This window comes from Ascaphus truei, chromosome 17 (assembly GCF_040206685.1).
Source record: "Ascaphus truei isolate aAscTru1 chromosome 17, aAscTru1.hap1, whole genome shotgun sequence".
In the NCBI taxonomy this organism is placed as follows: Eukaryota; Metazoa; Chordata; class Amphibia; order Anura; family Ascaphidae; genus Ascaphus; species Ascaphus truei.
The window spans coordinates 28,840,824-28,859,669 of record NC_134499.1 but is presented as its reverse complement, the minus strand read 5'-3'; the positions used below and the strand labels follow the sequence as shown (position 1 = coordinate 28,859,669).

General features: G+C 43.7%; 1 protein-coding gene across 4 annotated transcripts in view; it reads right to left on the bottom strand.

The window, feature by feature from the left end:
* CELSR3 (cadherin EGF LAG seven-pass G-type receptor 3) overlaps nt 1–18,846 on the bottom strand; it is an 88,519-nt gene that overhangs the window by 23,674 nt on the left and 45,999 nt on the right. For all 4 annotated transcript variants that reach the window (XR_012788603.1, XM_075574525.1, XM_075574527.1 and 1 more), the window contains exons 4-16: nt 16,026–16,141; nt 13,310–13,398; nt 12,635–12,792; nt 11,902–12,065; nt 10,916–11,041; nt 10,280–10,449; nt 7,528–7,704; nt 7,033–7,143; nt 6,137–6,305; nt 5,067–5,208; nt 3,722–3,842; nt 2,785–2,968; nt 1,062–1,163 (exon numbers count right to left, since the gene is read on the bottom strand). Coding sequence is in view for 3 of the 4 variants with exons in the window: in XM_075574525.1 (XP_075430640.1) it covers nt 1,062–1,163; nt 2,785–2,968; nt 3,722–3,842; nt 5,067–5,208; nt 6,137–6,305; nt 7,033–7,143; nt 7,528–7,704; nt 10,280–10,449; nt 10,916–11,041; nt 11,902–12,065; nt 12,635–12,792; nt 13,310–13,398; nt 16,026–16,141 (1,829 nt within the window). In the remaining variant the exon portion in view is untranslated. The remainder of the gene's footprint in view (nt 1–1,061; nt 1,164–2,784; nt 2,969–3,721; nt 3,843–5,066; nt 5,209–6,136; nt 6,306–7,032; nt 7,144–7,527; nt 7,705–10,279; nt 10,450–10,915; nt 11,042–11,901; nt 12,066–12,634; nt 12,793–13,309; nt 13,399–16,025; nt 16,142–18,846) is intronic.

Below are 18,846 nucleotides of genomic sequence, written 5' to 3'. Positions count from 1 at the left end.
TTTTCATAGTAAGATTGGTTGAATATCTTTGGTAGGGGGGTAATTAAATGAGGAAAAATTACTACAGCAATGTAAAAAATCCCATTCCACATAGTTGGTTGCATTTCTTAGGTGCCTCTAAACAGGGAAGTGTTTGTCAATCAGGTGATTTCTTTCCCGTTATCCCACCCTGCACTTATCAGAGAACCAAAAAAGATAAGGGGGGGGACTCTGGCTGTAGAGCCCTTGCTGATCCCACAGTGACATCATCACAAAGTGACATCCCACAAACGGGAGATGCCAGAGGAAACCAAACGTCTTCCAAGTCTCACGTTACAAAATAAATTAAACATACTTATATGTGTCACATTTGGGTAAAAAAGGTATTAATGGCTCAGATGAGTCACCCCTTACTCATGTCTCTGGGCTTAGTTCCCATTGGCCTTAAGAGGGATTGCCCCTTGAAAAGCTGCAGTGATCAGAACTGGGGTTTTGAGGCAGTTCATAGAAAACGAGAAGAAATATTAAGGACAGAAGGACCGTATTTTTTCCACCCCTAGTGAAACTCACCAAGTAAAACCCGTTTTTATTATCCGTGTTTCCGCAGACTTCAGTAATAACAGCAATACTAATTTTCTGATAGTGTACACGGTGCTGTATACAGAATATTGTCCCTGTCCCCTGCTGGGCAGAGCTTACAATCTTTTCAGGTGTCTGGGGCACAGCCCCAAGGAGAGCTGACACATGGATGAGACCCAAATTCTCCCTCTTCAGAGGCAGTGCCACTACCACTGAAAGGATAGTACTTTAACTGGCTTCTTACACATTGAAAAGCCGACTAGCTTCTCTCCAACTTCACGACGGAAATGTGACAGGCAGAAAGAAAGCGTAACAGGCAGATCTCCGCAACGTTTCGCGGTTTCAAGACGTGAATCTGGCAGGCATGGTCACAATATTTGCTGATTACCCGATAAGTATCTGGATGTATTCGCAGGAGGAGTGAAATAAACCCCGTACGCAATGGCCTATGCTTCCATGTAACTCTTCTTCTTCCAGCCCTCAATGTAACTTTTCTCACTCACCTAACGAGCCTTTGGGACACGGCACAGCAGCAGGAAGGCCAAACTTGGTTCTTGGCCACCACACACCAGCTGTTAAGGTTTTCGGACACCCATCATAGATCACTGCAAGAGAGAGGGATCCCAGTGAGAGGATAACACATAATCCAGCTAAATCTGCGCTTTTCATTCTCTTAAAGAGGCAAGCTAAGCGGGTGATTATTTTTTTTAAACAGAGGATTGAATCAAGGGGTCTGAACCCCATTAATATCAGCTCTGAGGATCTCCTGCTTCCGGAGATACATACCTCCATAGGGAGTGCCAGTAGCTGCTCCAGCTCACTAGCTGGGGTTCACGTAATGGCTGCTTTTCAAAACTCCCTCGCCCTGCGGGCCAGTAGGAGGCTGTGATGTCATCCTGTGCAGCTTCCTATTGGCCAAGATGACGTGGGAGCGTAAAAAAACAGAGAGATACTGGCACCCCCTTCAGAGGTAAGTATCTCTGGAAGGAAGGGGTCCCTTGCTGAAATAAGAGGGGTTCAGCTCTGGAGACCCCTGCTTCAAATCTATGTTTAAAAAAAGTCGCCCGCTTGCATTGCTCCTTTCAAATGTATTGTGACTTCATGGAACCCCAACTAACTTATCCTTTGTATTTATGCATCTTTACTGTACTTAGTCAGTGTCCTCATGACGTACCTTGTTTGTCACGGGTACTAAACTCGTTTTGTATGGGAAGTTCGGACTGACCACTCCAATAGAGCAGCCAGATCGATCTAAACGGTAGTGGCGCCCCCTCCACACGATTTCCGGCATTCCGGGGCCCGGCCGCATCATGTGATCACGCCTGGAGCGGTCACATGATACGGAGAGAGCGCCACCTGACCCCTGACACTGTAAAGTTGGAATATTGCAAGATAAATTCTGTATTTTGGGATTATGACCCATATTTACTGAGACACCTTCGCACCTTGCAGTCCGTTTACTGGCATGAACTACACAGTGTATTCCAGGGCCGGAGAATGTTTCTTATGGAATAGCGCTGCTTAATAAATATGGGCCTATGTTTGTTACATAAACTAACAGTTTTCCATGTTATGTATAATTTAGAAAGTTACAGTCTAACAATGAATAACCTTTTCTAATGATTACACTTTAAAGCTGCAATCCAAGCAATATCTTACAGTTCTGTACTATGAGAAAATACTTGTAGCATTTTAAACCACTGAGAATGACATTTTTAATGTATTATAATGTAACAAGCATTTTTTTTTCTATAGCAACCATTTACAATGTCACATCCCCTTCCTCTTCTGATACAGCCTCTGGCACACCCCTTTTTGAGCCCCGCCCTCTCTCTAGCAGTGCATCAATTATATCTAGTGACTGCCTGGTCACATGATCTTCCCCACATAACTTTGCATCTTTGGTCCTCATCTGCTGCACTGACAGCCATTTAGTGAACCCCTGAGCCGAATCTTTGCCGATCGATCGGCCACTTAGCTAATTCCATATCATTGTGTGGATTGTATTGATGCACATATTAAAGAGGATTTTTTTATTTATTTTTTAAACATCAGCTTGGACTGCTGCTTTAAAGGTACCAACATAAAATACAATTCTGAAGAGTTAAATCTCTGCAATAACCGAATTTGTCTCCTGGCAACCTTCTCCTGTACCCCAGGGTTTCAAATACAGGATGAAAGCCACTACATTGTAGCTACTTGGTTCCTCTGAGCTCTAAATCTCACCTTCACAGCCACTTGGAGACACCTCTGCAAACGGATTGTCACAGCTATTGCATTGGCGCCCGATCACTCCAGGCCTGCAATAGCATTGGCCAGTGTCCTGATCACATGACCTGGACGAGGAGCCAATGGGATAGCAGTCACAGGACAAGCACGTGTCACTTCCTTCGGGCCGGTAATGATACTCCTGCAATCAAGAGGTAGAAGGGAAGCAGATCAAGACTAGTCATTGTTGGTTTTCAATGCAATGTTGACAGTTCACATGAAGAAGAGACATATGATTTTAAAAAATGCTACACGCACTAATATATCTATGAATAACTTTCTACTAATCCAGCATCTCAATTTACAACAAATCTTAGCTTTTTAGAGAAATATAAACATTTGCGAACCAACAAATCTAAAAATGCAGCCACTGTCATGCTCGGATTGTATTTTGGTTTCTCTGGTCTGTTTGTTTTGACAGCAAACATCTTACTATACAAATGCAGTTATACACCGTGCAAAAAAAATGTGGCTCCTTTTATTTTACATCATATCTTGCAGAAAAATCACTACATTTTTATGAAAAGTTGAGCACTGATAGATCTGTCACGATAGATTATTACATTTAAGAATTATTTGATAATCTAATTAATATTCTTTGGAATTGGTGATGGCGGGATGGCCTCACCAAGTGCATAGATACAAGGAGGTGTTCAGTGAAGAAGATAAGCCCGTTAGAAAGAGCTTGAGACGGAGGAAGAATTATAGTCCAAAATGCTCACATACAGTAAAATGTTTCATGATAAAGGACGGTCGCGAGGAGGACCGGAAACACTAATTTGTATCGTTCGAGAGTGGGAGCCACGCGTTATCAACGCGGTATCGGTTATGCAATCAAGACGGCGGTGTTCTGGTCTTCGTGCGTGCGTTTCAGCGGAAGGAGGACCGCTCTTACCTTGCACTGGCACTGCCCATGTGTCTTGTTACAGTCTGGGTCGAAACCTTTGCTTACATCACAGTGACATGGCCCGCAGGTTGGACTTCCCCACCACCCCTTGGGGCACTGCTGATCCATCCTAAGGGAAACATTAACACCCACAAGTTAACAGCAGCGTATTCTAACGCTAAGTAATGACCTAAAAAATCCAGGTGTCTAGTGAGAGATAATAGGAGCGACTTATTCAGCAGCCAATAAAAGAATTGGCCGATTTGCAAGCTGCAGACCATTGCAGAATGTAAAAAAACAAGTTACCCATAAATATTGAGGTTGAAAGACTGAGCGTCCTAACTGTAACTCTCAAGCTACAGTAGCTGGAATTTTGATAAAATAAAGCAGGATGTTGTCTTTTCCAACCAGGAAACTGCCAAACGGACAGATCCAACTGGTTTACTGACTTTTGCACACGCACAAAAAAACCTGACGTTAAATTGTAAGATGAACCAGAACTAAAAATAAGCCTGCAATAATATACCGTCTTTAATGAATTACTCTGCATATGAATGGAGATCCGTAATGCACTGAAAAGGTTCAAAGTGACATCTAAGTCCTCTTTAAATAAGACTAATACATTTGTGGCAGAAACCTATTCCAGCTTCACATTGCAGAGCCAGTATAACCAGCCTCACACTGAAGAGACCTAAAAGGTTGAAACAGCTGTCTGTGAGAAGGGTTACTGGCTATGCACTTCTTTAACTCGGCGGCTACTGCTGCTGAGCTTGGAAGTTGCCGGGTCACTGCTACATGGGGGTCCGCCGAGCCCAGATCAGCTGGGAGAGTTGTCCCAGCTCCCCCACCCTGGCAGCTGCGGAACCCCTGAGGGGTGCTCGCGGAACCCTGGTTGAAAATGACTGCTCTAGGCTGTGCTGAAAAGCTGTGTAATGGGGCAGACATAAGCTTATAGGGGCCCATGTTAAAATGGATAACAAGCAAAAGATGACACTGTGTGCTCATTTGCATGTCATTACCCAGAATCCCTAGCTGCAGTGGAAGATAAGAGATAAGATAAGAGATAATGGGGAAAGGCAGGGTTACAGACCTGTCTGAGACATGTGAATGTGCTCACACGTGATATTTTTTATGTGCTGTAAATAAACCAACACCCAATACTCCCGCTGATCAACTAATTTGCTTGATGCCATCTTTAAAGTGACCCTCGTGAAATGCTGAGTGCTTTTTGACCGAGCGGCCTTCCCAAAAATAAATGCAGCAATTGCACATCAAGGAGACAGGTTCAGCATTTTTATCCCCAATATAAGTGGGTGCTCCTTTTATCCCCAATTCCCATCCTAATGGCACTCACCTGTGCTCACAGTACTGCCCGTAATGATGCCCGCCACACTCGCAGGTATAACCCGGGACCGAGCTCAGCTGATGTCGGCATATTCCTTTGTTCTCACAAGGGTTCAGCTGGCACACGTCAACGCATCTCTCCCCATAGAACCCTGCGGGAGAGCGAACAGAACCCTCCTTCCAGCTGAGTAATCCGAGCGGCACTGTCCCAGCTGATCAGCTCACGGTGACCAGAAACATTGTAGATATTTCACTTGGATATATAATGAGTGTATACCCGGCTTATTTGATATCTATATGTATATATGGCAATAAGAGCAGGCACTCCGGGTCTTGTGAAAAACATTGAACAGGTTTATCGCCAAAAGGTCAACGTTTTGGCTCTCTCCGAGAAGACCTGGGGTGCCTGCTATCATTTCCCTGTATTCTAGAGCAGGGGTGCTCAACTCCAGTCCCCAACCCCTCCCCCACACCCCCACCCCTTCTCTCCTCCCAACAGGTCAGGTTTTTAGGATATCCCATCTTCAGCAGCTTCAGCACAGGGGGCTCAATCATGGGCTCAGTCAAAGACTGAGCCTCTGATTGAGCTCCCTGTGCTGAAGCAGGGACTGATTGAGCCACCTGTGCTGAAGCAGGGATAATCTGAACACCTGACCTGTTGGGGAAGGGAGGGGGGCTTGACGACTGGAGTTGATCACCCCTACTCTAAATTTCTTTGCAGTTTATGCACATAGGCAGAATGCTTAATCCACATTAATGGGATGGCCACTATATGAAGTCCGGACAACGGTTTTTTTAAATAATATTTAAATATATATATATATATATATATATATATATATATATATATATATATATATCCTCAAGGCTGCACACCCTTTCAGTGCCTCAGTGGTCCGTCGCGCACTGCGGGGAGGATATAATATATCATTATTAACATCTTTATTGTTTATTTGCAAAGCGTCAACGCATTCCGCGGCACGGTATAATGGGGTAATATAAGGAATATAACATTAACATAAGAGGGGTCCAGCCCGTAGCCTCCTTCCTGCTGGTGGAATCAGGCTGCCCTGCACACACCTGGGTGACAGACACAGGAATAGCTCAGCCAGTGGTCCTCGCAGGTGCTGTTTCTCTGACACGGGTTGGGATCACACAGGTTAGGAATGGTGCAGCCAGCCTTCACATTCAGGGCGTTGCTTGGCTTGGGTAGGTTAATCCCTGTTGCTGTATCACCCAGACGGAGCCCCTGGAAAGCATAACACATACAGGATTCATACACTCTTCCCCAGCGTCTCTGACATCATTTAACAATAGTAGTGGGGGAAAAACTCTCAGCCTTAAGGGCAGGGATTAAATAGTCACATCTTTCACTAATGCTGCAATACTTACATACTTTCTCTTTATACCTTTTCTTGTGTCTGGAGCGTTTTTAAATGACTTGTGGTTTGGGAATGGGACATGCTGATTCTCGCTCATTTAAGCCTCCTCCTTTTTCCCCTTCCCCTTTTTTTTGAAGGGTACAGACGTGGTAACCGACATGTATCGGAGTTGAGATCATGTAACTTCGAAGTGACATAGCCATGTAGCAGCACGTCATGGACCTGGCACAGGTAAGTATACTAAAGAGCACAAGTCAAGGACACCAAAAGAGATACAGTATTAGCCAAAAGGTCACGTCATCGTCATTTTAATGGCTTAACAAAGTCATATTGGCATGCAACGTTTCGGTGCATGCAAGCGCCTTCATCAGGCTCCTTATGACTAGAATCTCTTTTGGGGTGCTTGACTTTTTCTCTGTAGTATACTTGCCTATCTTGACCAGGATACTGTCCGTCTTGGCTCCCTTTTTAGCATTGTTTCTTTGCTTTGGCTTTGTTCATGGCATTATTTGGCTTGGATTATCCCAAGTTGCTGGCACCTGATCCCTTTTTGTGAGTACCACTGCCCAGGTAATACATGGAACTGTTACTTACCTGTACGCAGCCTTCTAAACCATTCTGCACGTCTCGTGTTCCCATAAGTCCGCCAACATAGAGATGCTTAATCCTCAGGCCATGAAGCTCATTCCCCACAGTCACCGTGTCCTAAAGAAGGAACCATCACAATTAAAAAACATTCTTGAGCCCAAATCCCACAATATTTACAGCCCACAGTCTGCCTCTCCTTACAATGGCAAGTGATTAAACGGCTATTCGTTGACTCTATCTCTGTTGGTTACAGGTGTAACAAGGTATTGTTCAACCCCTTTTGCTAACTATTGGTTAGAAGGCAGATATACACTCTTCAAGAAGGTGCTGTGTGAGGTTGGTAGTGTACTGTGTAGAGATGCTCAGCATTATTACACAGAGCCAAATGTTTATTATAAATGCAGCTGGTCAAAAATCTAATCTCCCAACCCGAGATGTGAGGGTTCCTCTTACCAAGCTATACGACTTGCAGACCCTCCACAGTGCAGACAGAGAGAGTACCTGGTAGAACCCGTAGTCCAACTTGATGGTGATGACGTAAAGGGTCTCACGCCCACCCCGCAGCTCCAGCTGAAGGTCGTGCCACCTCCCATCATTCACCAGCATCTGGTCCAGGAGGAGGGTGGAGGTTCGGCTGGAGCCGCGGCTCACAGAGAATGATATCAGGCCAGAGACCAGCTGTTGTGGGGTAAAGGACCCTGATTAGCAATATAAAGGCTGTCTACCAACTCACTGATGGAGCAGAGTAATGCATTGCTGGCCTATTCAGTACTAACAGCATTATAAAGCAGTGATACCGTACTCTTTACCACTCAGGGGGTATTTCTATATATGCCATAGTGGCTTTTTAGGACATTTTCGGATGGAAATCTCCATAGACTTCAATGGTGATTTCCAGCCAAAAACTACCCAAATGGCCACTTTGGCGTATATAGAAGGCCAGATGCAGAAAGCTCTGTTAAGTCAGGACTCATAACATACTGTTATCAAAATTAGTCTCGGATGTTATGTTCCCTGAGGTTAATGCAAATCCATAAGCTAATTATATGCACAAACATCGGACGTTAGTCATCTCATTAGAATAGGCTTACCGCCATGTTAAATTAGCACGTCCTCGCGTTAGCTTAACATGACTCGCATCACATGACTCGCATCACATGACTCGCATCACACCTTTTTATTTTATTCCCTAAGATCTCAAGGTGTATGTGCTCCAAAACGTTTGCATAATGCCGCAGTATGTGACACAAGTGCCCAGGTGCCAAAGTCCGCGCCACACGTGTTTCCGTGCTTAGGTGCCAAACTTGTGCATCCATAAGTGAAGTGTGTACGAATTCCAGATCAGTTACATTGTTGTACTGTAATTAGGTTTGAATCCGGTGTGTATAAACAGGAGGTCCACACATGATATCGTTCTGACTTACAACGATTCTTTTCTAATACAGACTGTCGCATACTTGAATTCTTCTAATAAATAGAATAAATTAATATTAATAAATTAATATTCTCTGAAGATTCGGTTACATTAGGGTCGGCTAAATATTATAATGGGATTGCAGCTGTGTTGGGTTATATGAGCAAGGGTTGACCTGTGGGTAACTTTTGAGTGAGGGGGATGGAATGGCCCAGAAGGGTCATAGGGTGTGCACCTTGCACTATACCAATTGTGAAAGGAGGGAAAACTAAATGGTATAACCTGTGTAGTGTAGGAACAAAAACTGCAATAAAGTGTGGAGGTGGTGCTGGCAGGGAAGGGGTTAATATTGAACAAAAGGATAAAGAGAAGTTCCCTATATGCCGCACAAGAAAACACCTGTACCTGTATTAAAACTTACTATTTATTAATAAACAATTAAAATATATTTTATTTGTTTATTAATAAATAGTAAGTTTTAATACAGGTACAGGTGTTTTCTTGTGCGGCATATAGGGAACTTCTCTTTAACTTTTGAGTGACCATCGACAGACAGGTTATTTTCCAAGAGTGGAGGACAGACAGGTCCTTATCAGATATGACATAAGTTTTAAACTGTAGGACACGTGTAGCTACATTATCTGGTAATAAACGTATCAGTAGGAAGGCTGACTAAGGGATATTCTCCAGATAAATATCTGCCAGTTTTTAGCCAAGAGATGAAGAGAATCATTACACCAGGGAGAGAGATGGGTTAACATTGGGAGAGAAGATATACCACCAAGATCATACAGAGGGTTAATACCAGATAGAGAAGAATTATTCAACCATCTTTGAAGATATTATAACTTATTTGGCGTCACCGCCATTTTTGTACCATTTTTGTATGTTAGTATTTATCTTCAAGAATAAGCGTTTCTTGTTATGTGCTAAAATGCTCCGTTCTGTTATGGTTATGCTATTGTAATCTATAGAAAAGACAAAGGACATTTAACAAGGTGCCACTGCAAAGTTGCAGGCGCCACGCCGGGCGTATTGACCTGGGACCCTGAGCCTGTAGGACCATGGGCTCAAAAGCATTCCCAGCCTGGCCAGAGGATCAAGTGCATGCAAAGTATACACATTATTACCTGTTCAAACGGCTAGAAGGGATATTACACTTAATCTTAGCCAAAAAGCCGAGAAGCTATAGTCGCGTTACACCTGTCCAACCTAAAGGTGGCGTTATTTCCCTCTAGACCAGTGGTTTCCAGCTCCAGTCCTCAGGAAACCCCCCAACAGATCAGGTGTTAAGGATATCTCTGCTTGAGTACAGGTGGCTCAATCAGTGGCTCAGTTGAAGTCGAGTCATCCTGAAAACCTGACCTCTTGGGGGTTCCTGAGGACTGGAGTTGGGAACAGAGATTCATTTCTCACACTGTTTGCATTTGTACAGGGACTCAAAATGCCAGCAATCTCTTTGTACAGCAGTGCTGCCAACCTGGATCCATGCCACCATGATCCAGTCCGTGTGTACTAACTCTAACCTCAGTGCATTCGGGTTGGCAATAGTCCCATATCTCTATGGGCAATAGAGACCTGGAATTCCAGAACTAGACCCCTTATCACGATGACATGAAGCCAGGTTAACAATGCTGGTACATCACTATATAAACTACCATCTTTGTAGGTAAATAAAATATTATTGTCAATGCTTCACTTTGTTGCTATCACAGTCCAATGTTCTTAAATGTAAAACATAAAGGGATATGTAAAAAGTACAGTACTGTATGTGACATGAACAATGCTTTGCAAAGGGGTAACAATGCTGAGAGCTGTTTTGATAGCAGAGATACTTACCTGGCATAGAATGGTTGTGTACTGACCAGCGTGTGCCTGAAGCAGCACCCCATCTGCCATACGTGTTCTGAACGCCAGCCCTAGAAACCAGGGGATGGAGATTTTCACTTCATTCTTGAAGTCCCAGGACAGGATACCACTCCCATTGAAATGGTGAGGCTGGTGCATTGCTGGGGTGAGAGAAAACAAACAGCTGGTAAACAGGAGGACTCACAAAGAAGGAATAGCTCTACTTTAGGATGGACTCTTCCACCAGTTTCCCAAAGGAGCCAGATCAGAAACCATTTATAGGTGAATGACCACAATAGTATTGTAATCTAATTTAAAGACATGGAAATGATTGTACTTCAGCATTTGTGATGGTGGAGGAAACATGGAACAAATGCAAGGTGTTTGTGTCCTCCTCTCCTTATTGGCTGACTTACACTTCAGCTGCTAAGTTTAGCAATGTAACAATGCATGAATTTAAAGTAAGGAGTATCTGTATACAGCTGCAGTACAGGAAAAGTTCCTGAGTATAAAAAATATATATATAATTTAAAGGAGGTACTGCACACAGACTTGTGTTAGGGCAATTGAGTATTATTTACAACCCTCTCTGAAATGCACAGTGAGTGGGGTCTCTTGTGCACTCACCTATGCTGCAGTCCTTGCCACCAAATCCTAAGGGACAATCACAGGTGAAGGTTCCCCAAGTCACTGAGCAGCTGCCCCCATTTTTGCAGGGGTTAGAATCGCAAAATGTATGCTTTGCATTGCACCCTATGAAGAGAACATATACAAATATAAGTTATGCGGTTACACTGTTACAGTACATGGTGTCTGTGTTACACTGTTATATTACATGGTGTTGGTGTTACAATGTTATATTGCATGTTGTTGCTGTTACACTGTTATATTACATGGTGTCTGTGTTACACTGTTATATTACATGGTGTTGCTGTTACACTGTTATATTACATGGTGTTGGTGTTACACTGTTACATTACATGGTGTTGGTGTTACACTGTTATATTACATGGTGTCTGTGTTACACTGTTATATTACATGGTGTTGGTGTTTGTGTTACACTGTCATATTACATGGTTTTGGTGTTACACTTTTAAATTACATGATGTTGGTATTGCACTGTTATATTACATGGTGTTGGTGTTACACTGTTATATTACATGGTGTTGGTGTTACACTGTTATATTACATGGTGTCTGTGTTACACTGTTATATTACATGGTGTTGGTGTTACACTGTTATATTACATGGTGTTGGTGTTACACTGTTACATTACATGGTGTTGGTGTTACACTGTTATATTACATGGTGTCTGTGTTACACTGTTATATTACATGGTGTCTGTGTTACACTGTTATATTACATGGTGTTGGTGTTACACTGTTACATTACATGGTGTTGGTGTTACACTGTTACATTACATGGTGTTGGTGTTACACTGTTACATTACATGGTGTTGGTGTTACACTGTTACTTAACATAATGTTGGTGTCTGTGTTAAAAGAGGTTAAAATTCTCATCTCGGCAGCAACCCATGTAATACTAAGAAGTTCCGAATGCTTTGCCTCCACCCTGTTAATTCCATCATGATAATTACAGTGACGTTGTGCTACCTGCAGATGTTCCATTGTTTGCAATGTAGGAGGCCAAGTCAATCCTTTTACTATCAATGTATAAGTCCCTCATGCATCCTACAAACTCCCTGTGTGCCACTGGGAAGTTCTCAGGCAGGTTGGGGACACCTCCAAGGAGCAGAGGGCCTGTGAGGTCGAGGGACCTGCGGGAAAACAAGAAGTGACAACTTGCATCGTGGAGGTTTTTGTACACAGTAGCTTCAAGGTACGAATGCTGAATCTCATGTGGCTGACATACTGTCCTGGATTATTTTTTTTAACAGTAGTGTAAAATAATAAAAATTTCAGAAGTTTTACAGTAAAAACTATGCACCTCCATTACGGGGGTTTTCACAAAATATATACGGAGAAACCACTCCAATTATTATCAAATATAAAGGACGACATTAGTGGTGAGACCCCAAACACTGAATAGCAATGCACTGCTGGCCATTGCAGAACCATATGGTTATCATCTTCATTGCTATAAGAGTTCAATTCCCAGTGTCAGCTGGGACTCAATTCCCAAGCTCTTCTTGGGACCTTGCCACTCAATCTCGCCTGGATTGTAAACTCTTCAGGGCAGGGACTCATCGTGCCTGCAAAATTCTACAGTCAGCTCTACATAAGAAATGATCATTATACACTGTAAGGCTTTGGGTATTTGGGCCAAAGGAACACACACTGACGTCTTGGTAACACATATTTAATTAGGCATTCTTTTCACACTCACTTCTTGGAGCTGGACTGCACTCCTTCCGCTGCACATGAGTAGTTCCCAATCTCATTGCTGAATTTTAGGGCCATGGACATGTCACAGTCATCTACGGCCAGGACAGCGACCTTCTCCTTGGAGGGTCCTTGTGCCACCCCCATGGGTCCAATCTTTGGCTGAGAAAGGGGGAAGAAGTGGACAGAGACAAATGTGAACAGAGAAACTGTGATCAGGGAGAAGAACATGTCCAGACTGTGAGCACTGCACCGAGCGGGACTCCCATAATTTTGTCTATCTTATTTCATCGGCTCAAAGCCGTGCATACAGTTGAGTGAATCATATCCCAATGTTTGATAACACAGTGTGTCTGATACTTCCTGACATCTGGGGTTCTTATTAAGGCAGCAGAATTGCAGTAGATGCTAAGTTAATATCTCTTGCATGTTTTTTTAATTTGCAGCTATACACAGTATGATACAGCTTTGTGTCTGTTCTCCAGAGGAAACCAGTTAAGCAATGGTCTGATCTTTTAAGTAGAAGAACGTGGTCCAGACAAAGTGTCCGCTCGTTAAGACCTGGGACATGCCGCTTTGTTTGCCTTTATCTCCCAGGATAAAGACCTGTGCTGCCCATAGATATACTGAGAATCTGGATCTTAACAGTAGCAGTCGGTGTGATGCAAATCACCCCTACCTTGTTGTAGTAGCGGAGCTGCACTGTGTGCCACTTTCCATCACTGACACCCCCAGGGAGGTACGGAGTCACCAGGGTGCTGGATTCACCTTCGAATAATACATTGAACATTGACATCAGGAACCAAGCAATGTCATGCAGCTATTTGCTTGAGAAGTCACAGTAACTGTACAGCACAGAGCATATTCCTCCCTAGTCCATCCCGTAAGCTTTATAAAAGCAAAATTTCATAAATGGGGGAGGGATGTAAATTTGAGAAAGTGCTAGCCTTTCCAGCCCTGGCAGGGTTACCATATCAAATCAACTCTGGGTGGTACCTGATCCCACTGCTCTCCGACCCATAGTGATAACCAGTAACTCACGGCTATAATTTCTCTACTGGTTTTTACATTGGGTTCAGTAGCTGTAATAATGCACTGAAGGCCCCCTTCCTATTATTTCTGCTCTAGCTGTACTCTGCAATGATGTATTCCGCAACATAGTTACCAAACCATGGAATTCTGCTACAGTCCTGCACCTGATACAACAGGAATTGAGTTGCGTAGAAAACAAACTCCACCATGCGCTTCCCAATGCCTTACAGCCCTGTCACAGCAAGGACAGCTGCAGCGAGATTTACAGCATCAGTTACAGCTTCTAAAGGGGAAATCAATCTCACACTGTAATACCCAAAGGAAGCATCAGAGACCCGGTGGCGCGGGCATAAATGTGCCAGTGTTTGACATGTTATAAAACACATCTGTGTAAGTGACCCCAATGCTTTGTGGTAGCTGTATGTGTTCATTTGGCTTCACCGCATGCAACTCTCCATTCCTACCAAGGCAAGAGCGGCACTTATACCACCAGACCCTCAACATTAAATCTTGATGGAACCGTGAACATTGTGAGCCGGGCCGACCGACAGGGGGGAGAGCCGGGGACAAGTCATCTTCCCAGCTGCTGCGGGCCCCCTGCTGGGCTTGCCTCTCCCTCTGGCGCTGGGCTTCATTCTCCAGCCTGTGCGCGCCGGAAGCTGGGCCCGTCTTCGGGGAAGATTGAGAGACAGAGGGGGGGGTGGGAGAGAAATACATGGGGGAGGAGGAGGAAATAGAGGAGGGGGAGAGCGAGGATGTGTGAAAGAGGGGGAGGGTGGCTCGCGAGGTCGCCGACATGGGAGGGAGCCCTGGTCGACATTTTAGTCCTGGGCCCCCGGGAAATCAGTCGTGGCCCTGATTGTGAGGAAAGTCTGTCATCCACTTCCCTTAAAAATGAGCACGCAGCACTAAACAGTGACACCGAGTATGTCTACACATTCCCCGAGCTCTACTCCTTGCAACCATGTGCATGGGGTTCTTTCTAACGATCTTTTATTGTAGATTTATATTTACATTGAAACAAAGCATCATATAAAGAAAACATATGTTTACATCATATACATGGAAAGCCATACAATATGTTGACTCCAACTCTACAGAAGATCTGTCAGATCTGTGAGGCCTGGCTTCTTACATACGTTCTCGTATTCTATCTTTGTAGAAGATCATAAAATAAAAGGTAAATAAATAAACCAACCCAAACAGCGATCGGTGTTACCTGCCGGCTATGGCTTGGCAGACTGTAATAATCAACAGGAGATGTCTTGCCTATCCAAAACACCCCCCGTGGCATCTTGGGGAGGATTTAGAGCATTAGACATGGTATATCATAAAGGGGAAGTTGATTTCAGTAACAGTTCACAATGCATTGTGGGGTTTAAAGGTGCAATCCCACACAGTCGGCAAGTTGGATTCCTTAGGGGCCTCTGAATGGGGAAGTGTTTGTCAATCAAGTGTTTTCTTTCCTCGTATCAGAGAACCAAGAACGATGTGGGGAGGTGGGACTCTGGCTCTACAAGCTCATGCGGATCACAGTGACATCACACAGTGACATCACACAGTGACATCACACAGTGACATCACACAGTGACATCACACAAACGGGAGTAGCCAGAGGAAATCAAACCCCATCCTAGTCTAAATCTAAAAAATAAATACTTGGTAGGTATCAGATTTGTGTAAAAAAATGTATCAGTTACTCAGATAAGACTCGGTGTACACGTCACTGGAACTCGTTTAATTTGTTCCTAGGAGGGATTCACCCCTTAACGGATAGAAAATGTGCTGTCATACTCAGAAAGATTTGGTTTAAATTGCAGCAACATCTTGTGGTTTGAATGGGATCTCTTATAAGTACAGGCAGTCCTCGTTTTACACCGCTGCGCATTACAACGAATGGCTTATCCAACGCTATGCAATACATACCTATGTTCATTTTTACAACGCCAAAACGGCTTATCCAACGCTCTTACGACGCTTTGCAAAGTTGTTTATGTGTATATAATATATATTATATAATATTATATTATACTATATAATATATTATATTATTATAGTATATTATATATTATGTTATATATATAAAATACAGTATATACACTATATAATTTATGTGTGTGCTGCGTATCTTATTGCCTGCGTAAAATATTTGGTGTATTTTAGTGTTAAAAATGCCTTCAGGAACGGAACCTTTCATTTAAACTGTGTTCCTATGGGAAAACGTGTTTCGCTTTACAACGTTTCGCTATCCAACGCCATTTTGAGTAACGCATTGTGTCGGATAACCGAGGACCGCCTGTACCCCAGCCCCAGCAGCAATGGAGACACCAAAAGCCCCCGTTAAGACGATCGTGGACACAAACCTGTGGAATATTTCAGCTGCACCTGCCCGTCAATGATCTCCACTGCGATGAAGTCGTGCTTCTCGTTCAGGCGCCCGTTGTAGAACAGGAGACCGTTCCTCTCCTTGGTGGCAAAACTAAGGAAAGGAAGAAACGGGCAACGTCAGATATGCGAATGTGGGATCTTTAACCCGAGACAACAACCTGGGCAGGGAACAGTTCTGGGGGGAGAATGCAAATATATTAAACATGTATGTGGGTCTCCAATGACAAGGGAAGCCACTGCAACACGTATATAACGGCAACTTGCATGTTTACCTACCACAGCAACCCCCTTATCATTGGGGTTTCGTATCAAGTGGGGCAAAAAATGTACACGCGCTGTATCAAAGAAAAAAAACCCTATTGATTTATATGGGATTTTTTTATTTGAGACATTTGGTGCAGGTCTTTTGCCCCACATTTGTTTTATTGCCAAGACCAGGGGGGCTCAACTCCAGTCCTCAAGACCCCCCAACAGGTCAGGTTTTAAGGATATCCCAGCTTCAGCACAGATGGCTCAAGCAGTGGCTCAGTTGAAGGCAGACACTGATTGAGCCACCTGTGCTGGAGCAGGGACTGATGGAGCCACCTGTGCTGAAGCTGGGATATCCTTAAAACCTGACCTGTTGGGGGGGGGGGGGGCTTGAGGACTGGAGTTGAGCCCCCTGATCTAGACCCTTATACTTTCTATTCCTTTCTTTTCCCGTTGTTTTGAAGATGGGACTTTTAGCTGCAGGAACCTTCTGCTTCTCAATATATACTGTAGAGCCGTATTTACTAAGCGGCGCTTTCTCACAATACACCTTCCGTCTTCCCGTCCCTTCGCCCGTGGAATTGCACCACTTAGTACATATGGGCCACCTCCTTTTGGACGTTGTATTTCTGTCTCCTCACTGGCTCACGGTGGCGGACCAATAGAAAGATGCCACATCACTGACGAGAAACAGTCAATGCCTGAGACGTGGTGAGTTTGATGCATATAATGTATTTAGCTCCTTATTAAAGCAGCAGTTGACGCTTTTTGTCCCCCCATTAATATGTACATCAGTACAATCCACACAAGGATAAGTAATAAGCCAAGATGCCGATCGATGCGTTCTCCTGTGATCGATCGGCGAAGATTCGGCTCAGGGTTTCACTAAACGATTGCACAGTCAGTATCTGTGACTTTGTAAATGGTTGCTAGAGAAACAAAAAAGGCTTGTTACATTATAATACATTAAAAAGGGTCATTCAGAGTTGTTTTCTCATAGTACAGAATTGATTTTTTTTTTTCTAAACACACGTAGGATATTGCTTGGTCTGCAGCTTTAAGATGCATTGTTTTCAACCATACTCACACATCCCTAACTGGTTACCCCAACGCATTTTGCGCTTATGTGGGGAATAGTGACACAGTCTTCTCTTGATACCTCTTCTTCTGTGATCACTTGGATTCCCATGATGGTGCAATAAGCTGAAGCAGCGGTTTGCCCCCAAAATGACGTAAAAACGACGGCGCAAACATTATTTTACATAAACAAGTTCATTAACTGGCTTTTTAAAAAAAAAATTTATTTACTATCACTTCATTTTAATTACAGTGCTGGGGGATGTTATTAAAATCTGCATAAACCTCTCCAATCTTGAATCACTTGCCTATACAGTAATTAAGAAGCCGCCGGCACAGACATGCAGTGCATGCCAGCAAGCTTGGATCACAACATAACAGCGTTAGTAAGTTGCTCTTGACAAACATCGGCGCCACTGCAGCCCGTTCATAGGAATGTTGCCAATAGAACCCAAGGAGGGAAGGCGTGGGGAAGGGAGGGGGGGAGAGGGGAGGGAGAGATGCGGGTGGGAGGGAGAGTCTAGCACTGTAATTAACCCCTTTGCTGCGAGATGGGCCAACAACGCATTGCAGAGGGTTAAGTTGTTGTTGAACTTATTCTAGAAACAGGATTGAACTCCTGCCCACTTTTCAGCGCCCCGCATTGCGGGCCCACCTGGCATCAAAGGGGTTAATGTAGGCGAAGGATTGCGGCATTGCGCTGGGTAAATGCAAAGAAAGAAAAAAAGATACAGATAAATGTAGAGGATGATTTGCCAGCAAGGATTTAGCACATAATATACCGGCCCGACTCGATTCCTGACTTCCGAGAGTTCCCAGTTTAATGTGTCGTCTGCTGCTCTCCGGCTTTAAATTATACCACTGGTATCTTGTTATCTTGATACTATTTAAGTCACGCTATATAAAGGGTTCTTCAACTGGCGGCCCAGGGGTAAAATGCGTCCCGCAAAAGGGCCTCAAAGTGACCCCTGGACTCCCTGCTCCAGCTAATCACTGTAATTACTCCGGCAGCTAAGCGCAGTTATTCACACTAATATTCACTTGTAAGCTAAGGATGTGTAACTATATATGGTGCAGGAGTTATAAATGCTTGCAAGTCGTGAAGTATGTTAATTTGCACGTCTTTAAATTGCATTTTAACATCCCTGTTGCCTTTCTACTCCTATTTTTTTAGATCCGGTCCCTTTATAAAACTAGTTGATGAGCCCTGTTACACATGATAATATATTTAGCAATCCTTTTAAATAAGTAGAGGAAACGCATTGGGTTTCTGAGACATTGTTATATACAGTACATTGTACTTGGGCCAGAAGAGGTTACTCTTCCCCTCTTACATAAAGTCCTGGCATTATCTAAGGTACAGTAGACTGCAACTCTGTCTAATAGCTATGGACAGGCTCAGTCCGTTGGGTGGTGCTATCTGCAGTGACCAGTGTCTGCTGTTGACCATTTGCTGTTTTTTAACCAACC